This window comes from Lolium perenne, chromosome 3, assembly GCF_019359855.2.
Source record: "Lolium perenne isolate Kyuss_39 chromosome 3, Kyuss_2.0, whole genome shotgun sequence".
Lineage (NCBI taxonomy): Eukaryota > Viridiplantae > Streptophyta > Magnoliopsida > Poales > Poaceae > Lolium > Lolium perenne.
The window spans coordinates 298,281,133-298,297,359 of record NC_067246.2 but is presented as its reverse complement, the minus strand read 5'-3'; the positions used below and the strand labels follow the sequence as shown (position 1 = coordinate 298,297,359).

Below are 16,227 nucleotides of genomic sequence, written 5' to 3'. Positions count from 1 at the left end.
ATCTACTCGTGCATGTTATTGTACACGCTGCATTAGGCTTTGCCTTTTCCTCTCGTCTCCAACAACTCTCCCCGATTACGATTAATCTAGACAGAAACCACAAACGTCCAAGGAATGAGAACAAAACAACAAGAACACACCTATTAGTAGAGCCGCAACCACCACCCATGATGGCATCATCATCTTCTTCCCAGCTAATTAAAACCGGCACCGATGGCGATGACCAACCCCCCTCCACCTCCCGGGAATGCTTAGAGCATCTCATCAGATGGTGTATATTTGGAGGAAATATACACAACCAACAGTGTTTGACACCACCTATTTTTCCACTTTTCCGGTTTTTACATCACCGGCTTTTTCCCCCAAAACTCAGATGGTGTAAAATACACCACCTAGTGTTCCAACAGTTGGTGTTTATTCTTGGTGGTGTATAGTTCACACTTCCAACATAGGTTGATATATGATGAATTTTGTCAAACAAATGGAACATATATTATCAATAACAAACACCTCAAGATCAAGCACACACAAATCATCAAGTTCATCACAATCATATCATCAAGTTCATCACAAAGTTCAAGCATTGCATGTTTCAGCAAGCATACCATGGTTCATCATACACACAAACATAGACAAACAACATAGTTTGACAAGCGCAAATGAAACTTTTCAAAGCCACTCATGGCTCAACGATGACGGTGGTCTCTTCATTGCCACACCGATGACGCTTGGTCGCGCCCTTGAGCTTCGCCGCAGCCTTAGGGGCCCTCTTCTTTGCTGGCGGAGCCCCCCTCCCTCCCAAGCGGACGGTGCAGTGGGTGGTGCAGGCAGCACTACGCGCGGCGGTGCGAGTCCCGACCGGCGTAGTGTGCTAGGGTTTCCACCACAAGAGGCTGCGGTGGCGCTCGATTTCGTCGTCGAGTGGGCGGCTGGAGGGCCGAAAGGGGTGAGCGGGGGCTGGGAATGGCCGACGCTGGGCTCCATGGCTGGAATCGGCCGGCGACGACACGGCCGGCGCACGGGTGGCGAGGAGGTAAGCGTGCTAGAGGACAAGAAGAACGGTTGGAGGGGATGTGTGGCCGGCTGAGGGATTGTACACCACCTCCCCAAGTAATATATCATTTCTTTTTACAGTTACTCATTTCTTTTTACATTTACACCATCTGATCTAGCTCCATTTTTACTTCCAAATAATGTATACGACATGTTTTTTACACCTACACATTCTGATGGGATGCTCTTAATTTGCTAAGCAAGACTCAAATAAGTACTAGTACTAGTAGTAAGTAAATTATTCCCCAAGGGAAGAATATCGTGTGTAGAAGACGATCAGTACAGTCAGCTAGCAGCAGTGAGAGAGTGTAGAAGACAAGTCCAAAAGACTCCACCTAGCTAGCTCCCCTCCCATGTAAAGCTAGCTGTATCCTCCTCCTCCACCACCACCTCCATCTCCACCGTCACCACCACGTCCACACCTCTTTCCCACTCTCTCTACCATCTTCTCCTCTACTCACTCTCTCTCTCTCTCTCTACTCCAAGATCTGTCACGCACACGCAGAATTCAGCTCGCTTCTCCCGTGAAGATGCCGTCTTTACGGCGCTTCTCGCGGCGGCTCATCACCACAGTCCTGCCGATCCTGCTCCTGCTCGCCTCATCTTGCGTCGCCGCTCCGGCCACCGCGAGGCGCCAGCTGCACCAGCCCTTCGTCCCGGACCAGTCCACCGCGCCGCCGTCCCAGACCCCGCCGGGCCCAGCCCCGCCCTTCTTCCCCACGTTCCAGGGCGCGCCACCTCCCCCGCCGGGCCCGCCCACCTCGCCGGAGCAGCCGACGTACCCCGCCCTCGTGATCCCCAACAACCCCTCCTCCCCCGCCGGCAGCGTCTCGGCCTCCCCCGCCGAGGGCGACGGCGGCGCGCGCAAGCCGTCGTCGTCGTCCTCCAAGAGCTCCTCCAAGCTCGTCCCGGCCATCCTGCTCCCGCTGCTCACCGTCGCCGTGCTCGCCCTCTCCATCGGCTTCTTCTTCAAGCACCGCCGCACCAATGCGGGCCGCGGGGTCGGCGGCGGCTGCGTCGGCGGCGAGAGCAAGTTCCTGCACCCAGAGCGCGCCAGCCTCTTCGCGCGCGACGAGTTCGGCGGGAGCGCCAGGGGCGCGCGCGCACCCCAGACATCAGCGGGCGCGGCGGGGGCGGCGGCCTCCTCGGCCGAGTTCCTCTACGTGGGGACGCTGGCGGGCAGGGACGACGGCAAGAGCAGCGACACCACGTCCTCTGGGGACGCCTCGTCCCCGCGCAGCTCGGGCGGCTCCCCCGAGCTGCGCCCGCTGCCGCCGCTCGTCGGCCGGCAATGCGGGCCGGCGGGGCCGAGGAGCGCCGGCGGGTCCTCCCCGTCGTCTGGCGAGGAGGAGTTCTACTCGCCGCGGGGGTCGTCCAAGACGTCCGGCTCGCAGCGGACGCTCGCCGCGGCGGTGCACGCCGCCGTGGCCGCGCGCGACCGCTCCAGGACCGCCTCGCCGGGATCGGCCGTCAGCACGCCGTCGTACCCGTCCTCGCCCGGCGCGACCATGTCCCCCGCGCCTTCCTCGCCGCCCCTCTTCTCCAGCCCCGGCCAGTCCGGCCGCCGCTCCGCCAGCAAGGCGAGATCCGACGTCTTCGGCCTCCCGCCGACGCCGCCGCCCCCGCCTCCTCCGTTCGCGCCGACACTGCCGCCGCCGCCGCCTCCTCGACGGAAAGCACCGTCGCCATCGCCACCGTCCTCTCCGCTCGAGAACCTGTCGTCAGCCATCAGATCCGCCACCGACACCCTCTCCAGAAACCCATTTATCCAGCCACCAACCCCGCCACCGACAAGCGCGCACCCACAGCCTCCTCCGCCCCCGCCGCCTCCTCCACCGCCGGTGGGGTACTGGGAGAGCCGCGTCCGGAAGCCCTGCACGTCCAAAGAAACCCGGTCGCCGGCGCTGTCTCCGCCGCCCCAGCCCGCCAATTTCAGGACTGTTCCACCCACCGACGCGTTCCCAGTCAGGCTGCCGGACAATGCCGACCACGGCGACAAGTCCGAGGAGACCACGCCGCGCCCCAAGCTCAAGCCCCTGCACTGGGACAAGGTCCGGGCCAGCTCCGACCGGGCCATGGTGTGGGATCAGCTCAAATCCAGCTCATTCCAGTGAGACCTCTGCAAAATTCCCACCTTTCTTTCAGTCCCAATATGTTCTTCATTCCTTTTCTCATTTGCTTAGCTGAATTTTTCTTCCAGGGTGAATGAGGAGATGATCGAGACATTGTTCATTTGCAATCCTGCCAATGCGGCGCCCAAGGAGGCGCCTACAAGGAGGCCAGCGCTGTCGACGCCCAAGGCTGACAACAAGGTGCTGCTGGATCCAAAGAAGGCGCAGAATATTGCAATCTTGCTGCGCGCTCTGAATGTTACCAAGGAGGAGGTCTGCGACGCCCTCTGCGAAGGTGAAGAAGATCATCATCTCAATCTCATCACACTAGTTCATAGATTTCTTAGTCATTTTTAAATGAGAATTTGACATGTGCATCATCCAGCATTTCACTAACGTTGCTACCAAATTTGCCATGCCTGCTCTACAGGTAACACTCAGAACTTTGGAGCAGATCTGCTCGAGACTTTGCTAAAGATGGCTCCTACCAAGGAAGAGGAGATTAAGTTGAGAGAATTCAACGAGGAGACGTCGCCTATTAAAATTGGCCCTTCAGAGAAGTTCCTTAAGGCTGTTCTTGATGTGCCTTTTGCTTTCAAAAGAGTGGATGCTATGCTTTACATTGCAAACTTTGAATCAGAGGTTAATTACTTGAAGAATAACTTTGACACCCTTGAGGTGAGCATACGGTTTCAATAATCTCATTTTATCATCTCTACTTGTACTCATCAATGCTCATCTGTTTGATTACCTAAATGATCTTATAAATCTAATAAGTAGCTTAACATCGCCTTCTATAACTAAGGACCTGTAACTTTTTTGCTTTGACAGGCTGCTTGCGATGAGCTTAGGAATAGCAGACTATTTCTGAAGCTACTCGAGGCGATTCTCAAGACTGGCAACAGGATGAATGTTGGCACAAACCGTGGCGATGCCCATGCATTCAAGCTTGATACTCTGCTCAAACTGGCTGACGTCAAAGGCACCGATGGCAAGACAACCCTTCTGCACTTTGTCGTGCAGGAGATCATCCGAACAGAGGGTTCGCGTCTCTCTGCCAGCAACCAATCAACGCCAAGAACTCTTGCGAACCCTCTGCGAGATGAGCTCGAGTGCAAAAAGGCTGGCCTCCAAGTGGTGGCTGGCCTTGGCAACGAGCTCAGCAGCGTGAAGAAGGCAGCGGCAATGGACTCCGACGTGCTAAGCAGCTACGTCACGAAACTGGCGGGAGGAATAGAGAAGATCACTGAGGTGCTGCGGTTGAACGAAGAGCTGAACACGAGGGACGATGCATGGAGGTTCCACGACACGATGCAGAAGTTCTTGAAGAAGGCCGATGACGAGATCCTCAGGGTGCAGGCTCAGGAGAGTGTCGCACTGTCGCTCGTGAAGGAAATCACCGAGTACTTCCACGGCGACTCCGCGAAGGAGGAGGCTCATCCTTTCAGGATCTTCATGGTAGTCAGGGATTTCCTCACCGTTCTCAACCAGGTCTGCAAGGAGGTCGGCAGGATCAATGACCGCACGATCGCCAGCTCCGTGCGCCATTTCCCAGTGCCTGTTAACCCTATGATGGTTAATCCGATGATGCCGCAGCTGTTCCCGAGGATCCATGCATTGAGAGCTGGAATCTCCGACGACGAGAGTTCAATTGCGTCGTCGCCTTGACCACCGGTAGTCTGCCAATAGATAATTTTGTGGACTACCAATTGGGAAACAGCCATAAACCGGGAACTAGGGATGGACTCAACAGCTTGGCAGCTGGGGACAGAGCACCCCTGGCACTGGAACTAGAGCCAGCTAGCATGGGCACCTATCCAAAGAGCGGTCCAGCCATGGCGTCAAGTTCAGGTGAGTTCGGAGGTAGCTGATCATCCCCTTACACGGCGCCTGGCGCTCGTCACCTGCATGAACACCGACGGTGGCGGGCTGTTCATCCTTTTCTCCTAACTTTTTGTACCTGTAGATTATAGAATGTACAAGATTTTTGCAAATATTTATTTCGATATATAAGAAAGGGGCAAAAGCTTTAGACCAGGGGAGGAAAATAAGCAGTTCATGTATATGTATGCGGTGTTAATTATGTACATGGCATGGAGCAGTAAGTAAATCAGATGTCAATGTATTCATCATCCTGTAAAGTGCAGTAACAATTTCAAAAAAGTTGAAAATGTACAATTGTAAAAATCTGAAGTATGCTGAATCTGTACAATTGTAAGGTAGCTGCACTCACATGCACCTGAGGAAGAAAACAAAAGGAGAGCATGAGACTCTGGTCTGGTGGTAGTGCCAAGAAGAACAGAGCACTCATAATGTTTTGTCATCCTGCCTGCACAAACGGTCCATCCCCAGCAGTTAGTCCCCCACTAGATGCAATGCAACCATAGGCTTTTACCCCTGGAACCTGACATACACTTTCATCTGCAGTAGAAGAATGTTATGTACTGCAGGTCTGCATGGCAGAACTATAGAAGCAGCCCTGTTTTAACTTCAGAAGATCTTGATGTACTGCAGAGCCTGGGCAGTTTATTACAGTGAAACCGTGAATGAACCATGAATGGACTAAAGTGTGCAAGAAACTTCCAGCCTGAGCATCTGAACATCAGCCATGTTGCTTAGCAAATCGGGCATTTCATGGCCATGTGCTATGCTAAAACTATAGTAGTTTTTCATAGGTACCTGTGGCATGTATGTAGCACGAAGAGAGAAAGAACCTGGAGCCGGGTGGGGGTGGTGGTTCAGCTGGCTACCATCGCCAGGTCCCCATCCCCATGTGGGGGTGACAACCATTGCCTTGGACGGACGGACGCATTGTGAGGAGCCTGCCATGGCTCGTTTCATTGGCCTCTCTTTCCTACCAAACTCTCTTCTTGCCATTTTGTAAATTGCTAGCCCTACCACATGGCCCCTCCTTTTGTCTCCTACACGACACGCCTATAGCTGTGGATGCTTTACCCTAATGGCATCAAATTATTGGCCCCAAGATGGTAAGAAAGTTTGTAGCTTTTGGCCTCAAAGCACACACGCACACATGGTTTGATTAGGGTACAAGTAATGAAGTAAAGGAGGTCAAGAACCATGGACCAATTCAAGGAGAGGAGGAAAGGGGAGTTGAAGATGATACTGGATCTGGGGTAGTAGCTGGAGATAGAAGGCAAGGGAGGACCAGGCCATGGCATGCCTCCGGAGCAGCAAGATTCTATGTTGGGAAGGAGAGACCAAGTAAAAGGGTAGGTGCTAACAACTACACTACCATGTCCTAGCATGACCTGCGAATGGCCAACAACGCGATGGGCAATGGAAGCCAACTGCAATGTCACTTGGAACCGCTACCCAAATCTTGCAATGACGCCGCCAATCTTGTAGTATCTCCAATCATAGTCACATGAGGTGCTTGCACATGCAGATCATCAGCAGATGGCTTCTGCTGGCCTGTCAATGATGCATCCTACGAATGCGCTGTTGGCTGTTCTGTTGCCCTGTGTTTCCGTCAGAGTTCTTTGGATACTTCTTCAATGAACTATTTACTCAGTTTAATGATGTGCATGCAGTCCATTCCGCAAATGATTGACGGGTTTCGAGCTAAATAAAGATGGAGTACCAGATGTTTGACAAAAAAAGTGAAGCTGGTCAGTCAGGTGACCAATGTTTGTTGCTACTAATTTTGGTTCAAGCAGGTAAGCACACATCAAACCCCTGTTGCCCTGCAAGGTACTTAGTTCTTAACTACTTTTCTTTTTTGACAAACACATTAAGCATTGTGAGCACGCACACTATATGAGAAAAATGTGCTGTTTCACGTGAGAGGCGACATGCCCCACGAGGCCACGAATGATTCGTTGAACGAATCCTTAATCTTTATGCTTTGTTTAACGTTCAGTCGTGGTAAAGTTGCAAAGCATCGCCTTGTCTAAGTTATCGTTAAAGGCAGGTTAGAGGTACGTGCTTGTCCCCTAAACGGCTAGATGCTTCTGGCGAGAATATAGTTTCCATGCTGTACTGCTGCTTCCAAAGCCTCAAAGGCAATCAAGTGTAATAGAGATGGGGATTCAGGGAACAGATCTGACCGAGCCTGCCGATGAGCTCGATCACTGGAGGAAGGCGTTTACGCGAACATGAATGCACTCACCGTTGTTTCTCCTCTGGAAGACCTATCATCGCCAGCACTTCCTCCTCTTCTTTACCACGACCTTTGGTGATGGGAAAATACAAGGAAAAGGAGGGCATATGGTAGAGCAAAGGCAAAGGAAAGAATAGAGTATCTATCAGTCATCAGGACCAACATCACATTCACAGGATGCTATGATGAACCCATCCTAACGGCCTGATTGTCGTTCCAATGGCAGGGAATGCAACGTCATGAACCTCCAGAAAGCGAGCTGCGATTATCACGGCTACAACATCATTGCATGCAGATATCCCACATCTACAAGAATAGGCCTCTGGACAGGGAAGAAAGCGGCCCAATAGCTTCTCCGTGCTTTCACCCGTTACATGGGAGCAATTATGACAATGTTACTTTGTCCTTTACCAATCAGCAAAAGTTAAAGTGGTGACTTTTGGGTAACTATACACTGTTAAACTCCCATAATAGAAACGTCAGTAAAACTGAGACAAACAATCTGGTTACGGGTAATCGCTTATCGGGGCCTATGAAGGGCCGGTCTATAGGATTAACACAGAAGCAGCAGCAGCTAAGTATCAAACATACATAAGTATCATTCGTTAATGGTTAAGGGTGTTGCCTGACATGAATTCAGAAAGCAGGGAACTCTGGGTACTTTCTTTTTTTGAACATTCACCCCTGGGAACTCTGGGTCCTTAAACATCCATTTGGACAACAATTGGATAAATGGCAGGCTGTAAAGGCCAACTGAAATGGGGTACAATTATTATTTTGAGTAGAGGTACATTGGCAGTAACAGTACAATACAACAACAGGGGAAGCAGTTATTACTGTGTAATGTTCATTTGCTTACTTTGGAATGTCGCAAAGCCGTTTTTAGTGTTGATATAAACAGCTGCAGTATAATCCTTTAGAGCCTCGGGAAAGGCAGGCTTAGTATGTGTCAGGTTTGCTGTCAGCACCCGTGCCATTCAAGAAGCGTGAGAACCACATGGCTGATGCTTTAGGGTGTCGAGAGAGCCCATTCTTGTAATCAACATAGACAATCCCAAACCTCTTGGTGAATCCCTGAGCCCACTCAAAGTTATCCAAGAATGACCATGCAAAGTATCCACGAACATCAGCTCCATCCCTGTATGTCAATAATGAGTGGAATCATTTTTTTGGTTGTTTTGATTACATGGTGTTAGTGGTGCGGCAAACAGAAACTAACTTACTTTATTGCTTCTGCGACAGCACCGACATATCCTTTGAAGAAACCTACCCTCTTTGTATCATTTAAGAACTGGTCAAGTGCTGCTGATGGATCATCTAGGTCATCCATGCCTAGAGAAAATAAACTACATAAGGGCATCATCCATAAACAACATTGGTTACTTAAGAATTTAGTTAGTAAAGATTACACAGACAAACAAAAAGTATACCAACTAAACCAAGTAATGGAGTAACAAAACTATTGTATTGCTGCCTTCTATAAAAGCGGGGTGATAAGTCTTTTTCCATATTTAAAAAGTTACTGTATTGCAGTTACAACATAAATGTCAGTTTTAAACTTTAATGCCATATTCTAATTAAATATTACTTCCTCTGATCCATAAAAAGTGTCGGGAACATAGAACCAAAGTTGTACTATCTTAGTACTAAATCTTCGACACTTATAAATGGATCGGAGGGAGTACTATGTTTAGGTTGGCACTCTATTTTTTCAATTTTCTGTGGCAGGAAATAAGGTTTTATCAAAAATATCCATGAAAGCGAAGTTTTCATCATGGTCAAAGAAATAGTAAGGAAAGCACCAACAACAACAACAAACAACAACCAAGCCTTTCAGGTTGCACCACTGGTCGCAAATTCATTATGACAGGTTTACAGTTTGTGATAAACAAAACATTATGAACAAAACGACGAGTGTTAGGAAAAATGTAATTTATAATTTACATTTAAACATCAAGGAGCATTATGTTCAAGCAATGAATTTATCTTTCTGTCACTATGCATTCCCATTTGTTATAAGATATAGCTAGCATAAAGACAAAGCATGTTCCATTGGAAACCTTGAAATAAAAATAAATCAAGTCAATTCACATGATCTATATTATGTGAAGTACAAGGTATGAGATTCAACCAATGTACGTACTCTACATTATGTGAAGTGCATAGGTATGGGATTCAAACCATTTAACCCACATACGTGGGAAATATGATAACATCATTCATTCATGTACGAATATATGACATATATGAGTTAGAAAATAGAAACTTGAAAAAAATCCAATGTTTGATGAACAATACGGGACTGTAATGGTTCACATGATTAGTGAAAATTCTCTATTCATTCTCAGATATGAAAAGGATGCACGATCTAATATTAGGAGCATGGAAACCTTACCATTCTCTGTTACATATATTATTGGATTGTCATATTTCTTTGCTATGTAATTTATCATTTTCCGAATACCCCAAGGAACTATGCAAAGCCACTCAGACGCAGCCTGCACGCACATTAAGATGAAATGTTAGCAGATATCAGTGGAGCTACATGAATGAGAAGTGCTCAAGTATTTACTCTTTCACCAATTGCTTCACCGCTGCTCCTTTTTTCTGCCAAAAGGAAATGAGTGTCAGCATCACTATACTAATCTGTAAAAAAATAGTTCTTCTTTGTATGTACTCCTATATGTCTATATGATTTACAATGCTCCAAGACTTCAGCAAGAAAAGTAGTTATGCCTTATGTGCATATATGATTTAAAATGCTCCAAAAGTAAAACGGCACAAAAGAGGTAAATAGACTCTGTGCTTGTTTATACGAACAAAAAAGACACGTCCTAGATAGCTGAAGCATAATACCGAGTATCTCAACTTGCCGAGCTTGAAAAAAATGGATCTCTTTTGGTTGCGGGTTTGGCTGATTCGCAATGAATTTTGATGTATAGTGATTTAATCCAATAAAATCAATTTTGTTCCTGATAAATTCACGATCTTTCTCTGAGAAATTTGGAAGCCGATCACCCAATCTCTTGCGCATGCTTTCTGGGTAATCACCAAAGTATATTGGGTCAAGGTACCTTCAAGAAAGGCAATTGTAATCAGGATATATGCTTCAAATAATAACATAGGCTTCATGAATCTGAAGACGCGTCTGCATTATATGACTAAGATACTACACAGAGCAGAAACAAAAATATAGGCTCTATTGATATTGAAAAGGGTAGGAAATATAAGACACTTTATATGCATTCCTAGAGAAGGTAAGCATAAATTTTACCATCCAAGTAGAAAGTCAATGTGTCGTGCTGCAGCAGCCTGGTCTTCTATTTTGTCAGATGCTGGCTCTGCCCATTCACAATCAACGACAAACCCAACTGTGCCACCTTGTACAGCCTATAGTATGTATATCATCAGCAAAACAATGGTACTGCAAACAAACTGCTGCAATGAATGTTACTTCAAATGAAAACTTAACAGGCCTTGAATTTTCTTCTGTAGACATCAACAGAAGCAGCATGAGCTAAGATCTGGTGATGAGCAGCCAAAAAAGGTTCAGCAGCTTCACCTTCACATACTCCAGGTGCGAATATTCCAATCCCATAACCATGAAGGGATGTTTGAAGAGGTTCATTGATTGTTATCCAATGCTTAACCCTATCTCCAAAATTTGCAAAGCAAGCTTCTGCATATAATGCGAAGTACTCTCTGAAACATTTTGATGGTCAATACAATAAGATATAGGAACAACAAAATAAACCGGAAACACTTTGAAATACAGCAGTGTTCTTAGGTAAACATGCCATGTAGTATTTCGTGTTGGCATTTAACTATATCTACAAATTCATAGTCAAGAGTTAAGATGCCTGCACTGACTAAGTAACGATGACAGTCGGATTAGACTAGATTTTTTAAAACTATATTTCTTGTTGCATTGACCCCTCAATTTGACTTACACAATCTTGTCCGAGAGCCAACCCCCGACAGTCTGATGAAGATTATGTGGAAGATCCCAGTGATACAGAGTTGCATAAGGCTGAATACCTGAAGCCGAGCAGGAGGGTGGTGAATAACTAGATGAATAGAAACTTTAAAGACAATTAGTAAATCATGTGACACCTTTCTCAATCATGAAATCTATAAGGTTGTTATAGAAAGCAACTCCTTCCTCATTGATATCCTTCCCTAGGCCATCTGCAGGAACAGTAATAAACTTAGAAACTCAGATGAGGAATGACTGATAATAATAGACAAGAAGAACATATCGAGAGGAACACTGGAATTGTGGCAATGCAATTTGGAGGTGTATTAATATGTGAAGCATAATCCACCAAATGAAATGTACCAGGAAATATCCGTGACCAAGATATGGAAAATCTGTAAGCACCAAAACCCAACTTGGCCATGAGCTCAATGTCTTCCTGTACCCAAACAGTTCAAACAAGGAATTAGGGATCTAGGCAGAAGGTAATATTGTACCAACACAGACATCAAGGAGCCAGAAAACCTCCCTCAAGCAAGAGAAAGTTTAATGATAAGATACCTAAGGCAATAATTACAATAATAACACCTTATATCGATGGTAATGATCAACTGCAACTTCTCCAGAGGTTCCGTCAAGAATATGTTCTGGAAAAAAGCTTTTGAATGTCAAATATTAATTAAATCGGTACATTTCAACAAAATAAAACAGAATCCAAATGAGACAAACCTTTTTTATCTGCAAATACATCCCATATGCTATCGCCTTTGCCACCCTCATTTCTTGCGCCCTCGATCTATATGTAGGGGAAAAGCCAGGAAAGAAGTTAATGGCTAAGATAATATATAGTTGAAGAGAAAAAGGGAAAAAACTGATAGGGCACATAAACAAATCTGAATTCCCTTTGTTGTTTCTTTTGGTTGGAATCAAGTAGATAAAACTGGTAAAATTCAGAATTTGTCATCCATCAGATGATTTTCTCGTTTCTCTTCAAGGTGGAGAATATTTATGGTAACAGGGGATGGAAACTCCCCTCTCCAATTTTCTCCTTACTCAATTAAATTAAGGTTTCTCCGCCAGCAGGGGAAAAGACCATTTCCTGTCAAACCTTCCCTTCCGGTGTACAGGGGCGGGGCTGGTGTCAGTTGACACAAACGAAACTAATAGAGAATGAGAGATGAACCCATTGTTTAAATGAAGTTGATCCCGTTGCAAATAGTGTATATTCCTTCCTGTCCACTTAAACACGTGCCGCCTCCATTTGCAAATAGTGTTCACTTTTGACAACTTTGTACATTCACAACTACTTGTCGGTTTTCCCGTTCCATAGAGAACTAAATCTGTCTAGTGCCTTCTGCTTTGCCGGTTTCCTATTTGGTCGAGATAACTATTGCTAGAGGTTGTTTGGTTCAATTGCACACAGATCATTACTTCCTTAGCGTTGCTTCGGTCCATGGTGATAACTGATAAGTATTTCAAAATGCCGCTTGAAAATACATGTATGTAATTTGGGGAAGCAGACGAGCAGTCCGGCCACTCGGTCATTGTTCTGCTTTTTCAAAGAGAAGTCGCTGCATTACTAACCTACTGAAGCTCTACTGTACTGGGCGCCAACGCGTCCCAGGGGCATGCCACCTACACAAGGTCAAGCATCGCGGCGAGGTTCCGGGCGCCTCGCCTGGCTCAGAGCGGACCGCACGCAGCTTAAGCGAAAGCATGGTATCATTGGTGGTGCTACACGCTCTACTGTACCGGGCGGCAGTCACTCAGCAATTTTGCCAGCGTGGGAGCAGGAGTCGGCAATCGCAAGTAGTAGTAGCATAGTACTAGAACTAAGCAACTGACCTGGTAGGCGGAGGTGGCGATGCCGAAGACGAAGCCGTCGGGGAAGTCGGCGCGGGTCACCTCACCCGCCGCCGCCACCTCGCCGCCGCGCCCCGTGCTCCCCATTCCCGCCGGGCCGCCGCGGTTGAGCAAGCCAAGCGTGCGCGTGGGTGATTCCGATCCGGCGCGCCGTCAGTCGGGTGGGGGTTTGAGTGGTAGATTCAGGGAGGTTGCGCGCACGTGAGCGGCCGCGTCGCACGCTGCCATTTGCCAATGGCAATGTTGATTGGTGTCGGTGAGGTCCGCACGCATGTCCTTTCCACTTTCTACCTGCCGACGTGGCGCTCTCGACGCTGAGCTGGTGCGCCCATCCGACGTGGCAGCATGTGTGGCGCCCCTCCCATCGGCGCCACACATGCCCTTGTAATTGCCAAACGAGACAATTCGTCTGGGACTTAGCCGTTTTGGCGAGCCTCTATGTGTGGCGCCGATGCCACGGGCGCCACACTAGCATGTGTGGCGCCGATGCTACGGGCGCCACACAAAGAGGCTCGCCAAAACGGCTAAGGACTAATCGTTCGGAGCCCCTGGATGTTTTCGACCCAAAAGTTGATATATGTTGATGTCTGGCGCCAATGCCACGGGCGCCACACAGTGCAGTGTGGCGCCGGGCGCCACACATTGACTTGTGTTAAAAACATGAAAAATCCTACCAAACTCCAACAGTTTTGAGTACAACATTGGACACAACAAGTAGCAATTTCAGAACATACACATATAACACTTCATAGCTCACATCGTAGCAAGTAGATTAAAACAACAAGTAGCATTACAGACATTGTTCGAAATGATATAGGGTTCACAAGTCGATACTTATGAAGATATAGTTCACAACAACACGTAGTACATCCTAATGTCGTCCTCGACGTGCCGTCCTCACGGGCTGCTTCCGGACGGCCATCCTCTTCGTCCGCTGTCGTGGCTCTTGTTGCTGCTGCTCCTCCTGCTCCTCCTCCTCTGAAGAGAACGGCTCGTCGTTCCTCATCCTCGACAAAGATGATCTCCGCGGCGGCCCCTCATCCTCCTCAATGACAACCTTCTTTCCTCGGTTGACATAATCTTCCGGAGTGTACCGGTTTGGAGCCTTGCCCCTTGGCTTCAACTGGTAAGCTGACCGTGAGGCTTGCTTGGAGGTATGCTTTGGAGGTATGCTTTGACTCAGAATTTCCTCGTCGTCAGAAATCTTCACAAACATGAACACATGAGATTACAAAAGTTGAAATTAGTAAGAACATGTTTGACAGCAACAAAATAGTCCATACCTCCCTCTCTTCAGAAGAGGAGGATGTAGGAATTTCGCCTTCGCGGCAACCTAGCAAGTTGGCTAACCGCCGCATCTTTCGTGCAGTGTTCTGCGTCATGGAACTCATGGTTACAAAGCCACCAGAACATAATAGCGTACATTCAAAGTTGGTGATCATACCTTAATGAAATGCCGCAACGGTCCGACAGGCTTTTCATCTCTCCCGCTCTGCTCCCACATAATCTCGCACTCGTGAGCTGTTTTTTGGATCTCCGTCCGCTGTGACAAACATAGCATACACAATTTAAGCGAGCATATGGCAATCTAGATGATGTACTAGTTAGTGAGAGAATCCATTACCACGAAGTTCAGCTCGGAAGCAATAGAAGTCGATCTCCCTCTGCGAGCAAAGGTGTCATGCTGGCTTTGCGCAACCTCATCGAACTCGATGGGGTCGTCCAAGATGTCCTCAGCATATGCGTGCTTCACTAACTCGATACGCGTGTTTTCATGGAACCACTCGAGGTAGTTGTTGAAAGCGGCCAAGTCGTGAGGCACAATCTCCTCAGGGCCAGCATTCCGTGTCGCTTCCAAATAGTGTAGGAACGCTGCGACGTGGCCGCTATGATGAACTGGCTAATTTGTGATCTTCCTTTGCCGCTGCCTATCAAGTCTGCAAGAATCAAGAAGTTAGATTGTACCTCTTCTATCAAGAATCTTCCATCGCATGATTCCAGAAGTTTACCTATGAAGCGCCTTGTCCGTGTCTTGCCACTGAGGTGGGCACTCCTGATACAGCCCAAACTGTCTCATCACTCTGTGCGGCTGGTGGTGTTCAACAAGCCACATGCATATGAGTGGGCAGCGCATACGCCAGAACCGCGCCTCCTTCGTGCACTTGTGGTTGAGGTCAGTCATCCCGGCGCCAATATGGTAGTAGCTACCATATGGCTCCCATTCCACCTGCAGCATACAAATATTTCAGAATTTAGAACATGCCAGTAGAATCAATGAAAACTAGGATTGCAAAAGAGTGATCGGTTACCTGCTCAGCGGTAAGAGTGTCCAACTCCGCAGTGTACTGCCTGTACATGACCATTGGATCGCTCGTCATCTCCGAGACATTGTCCCAAAGGTATGCTCAAGTGGGCTCCCGATCAAGGTTCTCATGGTGATGAGGCCATGGCCTCTCGTTGAGTACCCTGGGACGCCCAACTGATAGGCGGTCCCAGCTCCATACGGAAAGTAGGAGCATGCATCCACCAATACCGCCGCTCCCAGTCCTGCTCCCAGTCCTGCGACAAGCTTCGTCCAACTGCGCACATAAGACATTTGGTTAGTACTTTGTCTAGCACACTACTATAGGAAAATAGTACATAGAACAAATCATCACCTGCCGGTAGAGGTAGGCAAGTGCCGCTGTTCCCCAACTCCACCGGTGCTCCAACACCGTAAGCGCCTTCAGCCAACACCAATGGGCCAGCTTCCCCCCACTGTCAGGAAAGAGAGTCCTCGAAATCATGTACCATAAGTACACGCGGGTGTACTTCCTCAGAGTGTCCTCGTTGGCCCCTTCCGGGCATTCTCCAAAGTTAGTCCTGATCCAAGAGAAAGACACGCCGGCGGGAGCTCTCTCCTTTGGTTGTGCTGGCAGCGGAGGAGCCCTGCCAATAAGCGCATCCATCTACTGGCGCCACCCATCAGAAGTTGTGTTCATACACAGTGGCTCGCCCTGAATAGGTAGTCCAAGGATCATGGAAACATCCTGGAGAGTAGGGGCCATCTCGCCGGCCCTCAAGTGGAAGGTGTGAGTCTCCGGCCTCCACCGGTCGACAAGGGC

General features: G+C 48.1%; 3 protein-coding genes and 1 long non-coding RNA gene across 6 annotated transcripts; 1 reads left to right on the top strand and 3 right to left on the bottom strand.

Moving 5' to 3' along the window:
* The first annotated feature begins 1,427 nt into the window (after positions 1 to 1,427).
* On the top strand, positions 1,428 to 5,296 carry LOC127345027 (formin-like protein 1). The gene is made up of 4 exons (XM_051371428.2): positions 1,428 to 3,163; positions 3,254 to 3,459; positions 3,595 to 3,842; positions 3,996 to 5,296. Exons 1-4 carry the CDS (start codon positions 1,584 to 1,586, stop codon positions 4,830 to 4,832), a joined length of 2,871 nt encoding a protein of 956 aa, XP_051227388.1. The 5' UTR covers positions 1,428 to 1,583; the 3' UTR covers positions 4,833 to 5,296.
* Positions 5,297 to 7,769: 2,473 nt separating this feature from the next.
* Positions 7,770 to 13,343, bottom strand: LOC127345029 (beta-glucosidase 4). Of its 3 annotated transcripts, XR_011756169.1 has the most exons (14): positions 13,106 to 13,343; positions 11,990 to 12,056; positions 11,849 to 11,907; positions 11,624 to 11,699; positions 11,398 to 11,472; positions 11,235 to 11,322; positions 10,761 to 10,986; positions 10,559 to 10,674; positions 10,141 to 10,358; positions 9,857 to 9,891; positions 9,680 to 9,782; positions 8,508 to 8,616; positions 8,144 to 8,422; positions 7,770 to 8,037 (listed from the first exon to the last, which is right to left on the bottom strand). XR_011756169.1 is itself a non-coding variant. In XM_071828578.1 (13 exons), exons 1-13 carry the CDS (start codon positions 13,208 to 13,210, stop codon positions 8,224 to 8,226), a joined length of 1,476 nt encoding a protein of 491 aa, XP_071684679.1. In that variant the 5' UTR covers positions 13,211 to 13,343; the 3' UTR covers positions 7,916 to 8,223. The 3 variants fall into 3 exon arrangements, 2 of the variants coding, with proteins under 2 accessions (XP_071684679.1, XP_071684680.1); XM_071828578.1 differs by having other exon boundaries at positions 7,916 to 8,422; XM_071828579.1 differs by lacking the exons at positions 11,990 to 12,056; positions 13,106 to 13,343 and having other exon boundaries at positions 7,916 to 8,422; positions 11,822 to 11,907.
* Positions 13,344 to 14,412: 1,069 nt separating this feature from the next.
* On the bottom strand, positions 14,413 to 15,014 carry LOC127345032 (uncharacterized). Its single transcript, XR_007878383.2, has 3 exons — positions 14,748 to 15,014; positions 14,568 to 14,666; positions 14,413 to 14,496 (listed from the first exon to the last, which is right to left on the bottom strand). It is a non-coding gene; the product is annotated as an uncharacterized lncRNA (long non-coding RNA).
* A 114-nt stretch (positions 15,015 to 15,128) lies between these two features.
* On the bottom strand, positions 15,129 to 15,700 carry LOC139838223 (serine/threonine-protein phosphatase 7 long form homolog). Its single transcript, XM_071827606.1, has 2 exons — positions 15,433 to 15,700; positions 15,129 to 15,350 (listed from the first exon to the last, which is right to left on the bottom strand). The coding sequence occupies exons 1-2, from the start codon at positions 15,499 to 15,501 to the stop codon at positions 15,129 to 15,131; spliced, it is 291 nt and encodes a 96-aa protein (XP_071683707.1). The 5' UTR covers positions 15,502 to 15,700.
* Between the last annotated feature and the right edge of the window lie 527 nt (positions 15,701 to 16,227).